This window comes from Prenolepis imparis, unplaced genomic scaffold, assembly GCF_030444845.1.
Source record: "Prenolepis imparis isolate NDT839.2.m4 unplaced genomic scaffold, iyPreImpa1.0 SCAF_8, whole genome shotgun sequence".
Lineage (NCBI taxonomy): Eukaryota > Metazoa > Arthropoda > Insecta > Hymenoptera > Formicidae > Prenolepis > Prenolepis imparis.
The window spans coordinates 984,775-987,277 of NW_028141166.1; the positions used below are offsets into that span (position 1 = coordinate 984,775).

Here is a 2,503-nt window from a genome sequence, read left to right on the forward strand (position 1 = left end):
AAGTAGAAATACATAAAGGTTATAAGAGGAAAAAGATACACACCTACAAAAATAATTAATATTTCAGATGGATCGCAAATTCAGACGACTAATCGCAATATTAATAATACTAGCAGTATACCTGCATCCAACACATGGGCTAATAGGATATGACTGTGGATCTTCCTCCGCAAACCTAACCACGCTATCATTGTTAAACATCGAGGAATGCGATATCCCTCGTAAAGAAATTAAACCGGATCAAGTTTACGTACAGCTGTTACAAATTAATGAATTCGAAGCAGTGCACGTAATACAGTGCAAAGTTGAAATCGACCGATTAGTCAAGAAATGCGGAATGTTTTCTCACACAATGGATGTACATAATGGAAAATATTCATATATAGAAGAAATAACTCGCGAGGCTTGCAGGCGAATGCATAGTTACGGAAGTTATCAAGTAGGACGCACTCTTATCTCAGGACTTAAATCCAATAGCACAATAACCAGACCGATTACGTTAGCTGGTCAAGTAGACAACTACGGCGAATGCCACGGAGGAGCATACTCAGATCCTTACGGAACATGGTCGGATGTCATTGTAGTCGGAACTGTAAAAATCACATTACAGGATTACACTGCCGACGTACGCATCAACACTAATAAAGTACAACTCAGATCCGGCATTACTTGCCAACTCGGCTCTACACATTGCGTAGACATCGAAGGAGGAGACACGTATTGGAATACCGTACCTGCAGGTCCCTGTAAATTTAATAACTATGGAATATTATTCGAGGGGTACGCCTACAAAATAATTGACAACGAGCAAGGCCAAACAGTATATTCTCTCACCACACAAGACACAATATTCGCTCTAACCAGTAAGGGCAAACAAGATGTCTGCGGATATTCGATAATACGTATCGAACATCCTAAATTAATGATTTTCGAAACAGTGCGAGGAACCGCCGTTTTTAAAAAACAATCACGTATATCAAATCTCGATATCTTCACGTACATGAATTCAAAATTTGTGTACGTAGAGAAACATATCCGCACGCAAATTACCCAGCTTTATCACGATATCCTATTACAACAATGCAATCTAGAGCAACGAATGTTACAAAATGCTTTAGCAATTGCCACACAATCACCAGATATCTTCGCATATCACCTAATGAAAGGGCCCGGCTATATGGCTCTACTAGCTGGAGAGGTTATTCACATCGTAAAATGCGTACCCGTCGAAGTCAAGCTCGCTCAAACAAACCGATGCTACAACCAACTACCCGTGCTTCGGGAAAATCAAACGTATTATTTAACTCCACAAACGCACATATTATTGCAACAAGGAACGCAAACCACTTGCAACACATTAGCACCCGCCATGTATCAGCTAGGAGATTCTTGGTACAAATTTATGCCAAGACCAGTGGATACCATACCGCCAGTCACTATAAAACCATTGACTAAGCCTGTATGGAAATACATCAGCCCAGGATCGCTCGCCACCAGCGGTATATACACGGAAACAGATTTAAAGGACCTACGAGATCATATAATGTTTCCAGCCGAACGACCTGCCGTCCTCAACTCCCTAGCGAGAGGGGTGATGGGAAAAACCATATCCCTGGAAGGGGGATCAATCTGCAATTTACTTGATACAAACACCATAGAAAAAATAGCAATATCTACATGGAACAAATTCTGGAATAAATTTCTATTTTTCGGGAATCTCAGCGCTGGACTAATCGGAATATACCTGAGCATCAGAGTCATAAAACTGACGTTAGACACAATAGTACACGGCTACGCCTTACACACAGTGTACGGGTGGTCCTTGTACCTGCTAGGAGCCCTATGGGACTCCCTAACACATCTACTAATACATTTGAAAACAAGGCAATCGAAAAAATCGAAAGCCAGCGTGCCGGTTCCCTATACCCAAAATAACGAGACACCTGAAACCATCCACACAGAAAACAACACAACTCCAACAGCTACCTACCCCCTCCTCCCCCCACGGGAAGACACTACATATACCTTGGAGCTTAAAGAAGCGAAATTTTAACGAGCAAGGCATACCGCCAATTACAATAACCCCCCCCCGGTTTTCTTCACATATCAAGCAAGGCATACCGCCAACACAATAAACCCCCTTTTTGGATCTCCCCATGCACCAAAAACAGTAAAATTTTTTTTTATATACAGAAATGGAAACCTCTTACATCGACACTGAATTCTTGACTCGCGGTCGCCTGAAGGTGACCGTGGTAAGAGCGGAATCACCCTTGCTGTTTTGGGTACAACTAAAAAATAGCGCAAGGGAACTCCTGGAAATGGAAGAAGAAATCCAATTCCGGATGGATAGGAGAGCCAATTCATTGCTCGTATACCCTCACCATATGAAGGAGGACTTAGAGGTCATGGTTAAAGACAAGAAAGGATGGAAGCGAGGGTTTATACAAAGCATAAATAAAAACACTTGGATGGTCAAAATAATGCTCGGCGACTGGGGAAG

General features: G+C 42.0%; 1 protein-coding gene across 1 annotated transcript; it reads left to right on the plus strand.

The window, feature by feature from the left end:
* The first annotated feature begins 382 nt into the window (after positions 1-382).
* LOC145939875 (uncharacterized) lies at positions 383-2,053 on the plus strand. Its single transcript, XM_083044505.1, has one exon. It carries the CDS (start codon positions 416-418, stop codon positions 2,051-2,053), a length of 1,638 nt encoding a protein of 545 aa, XP_082900631.1. The 5' UTR covers positions 383-415.
* Positions 2,054-2,503: the final 450 nt, after the last annotated feature.

Coding starts and splice junctions, on each gene's coding strand:
- LOC145939875 (XM_083044505.1), top strand. CDS start 416: ATGCATAGTTACGGAAGTTATCAAGTAGGACGCACTCTTATCTCAGGA.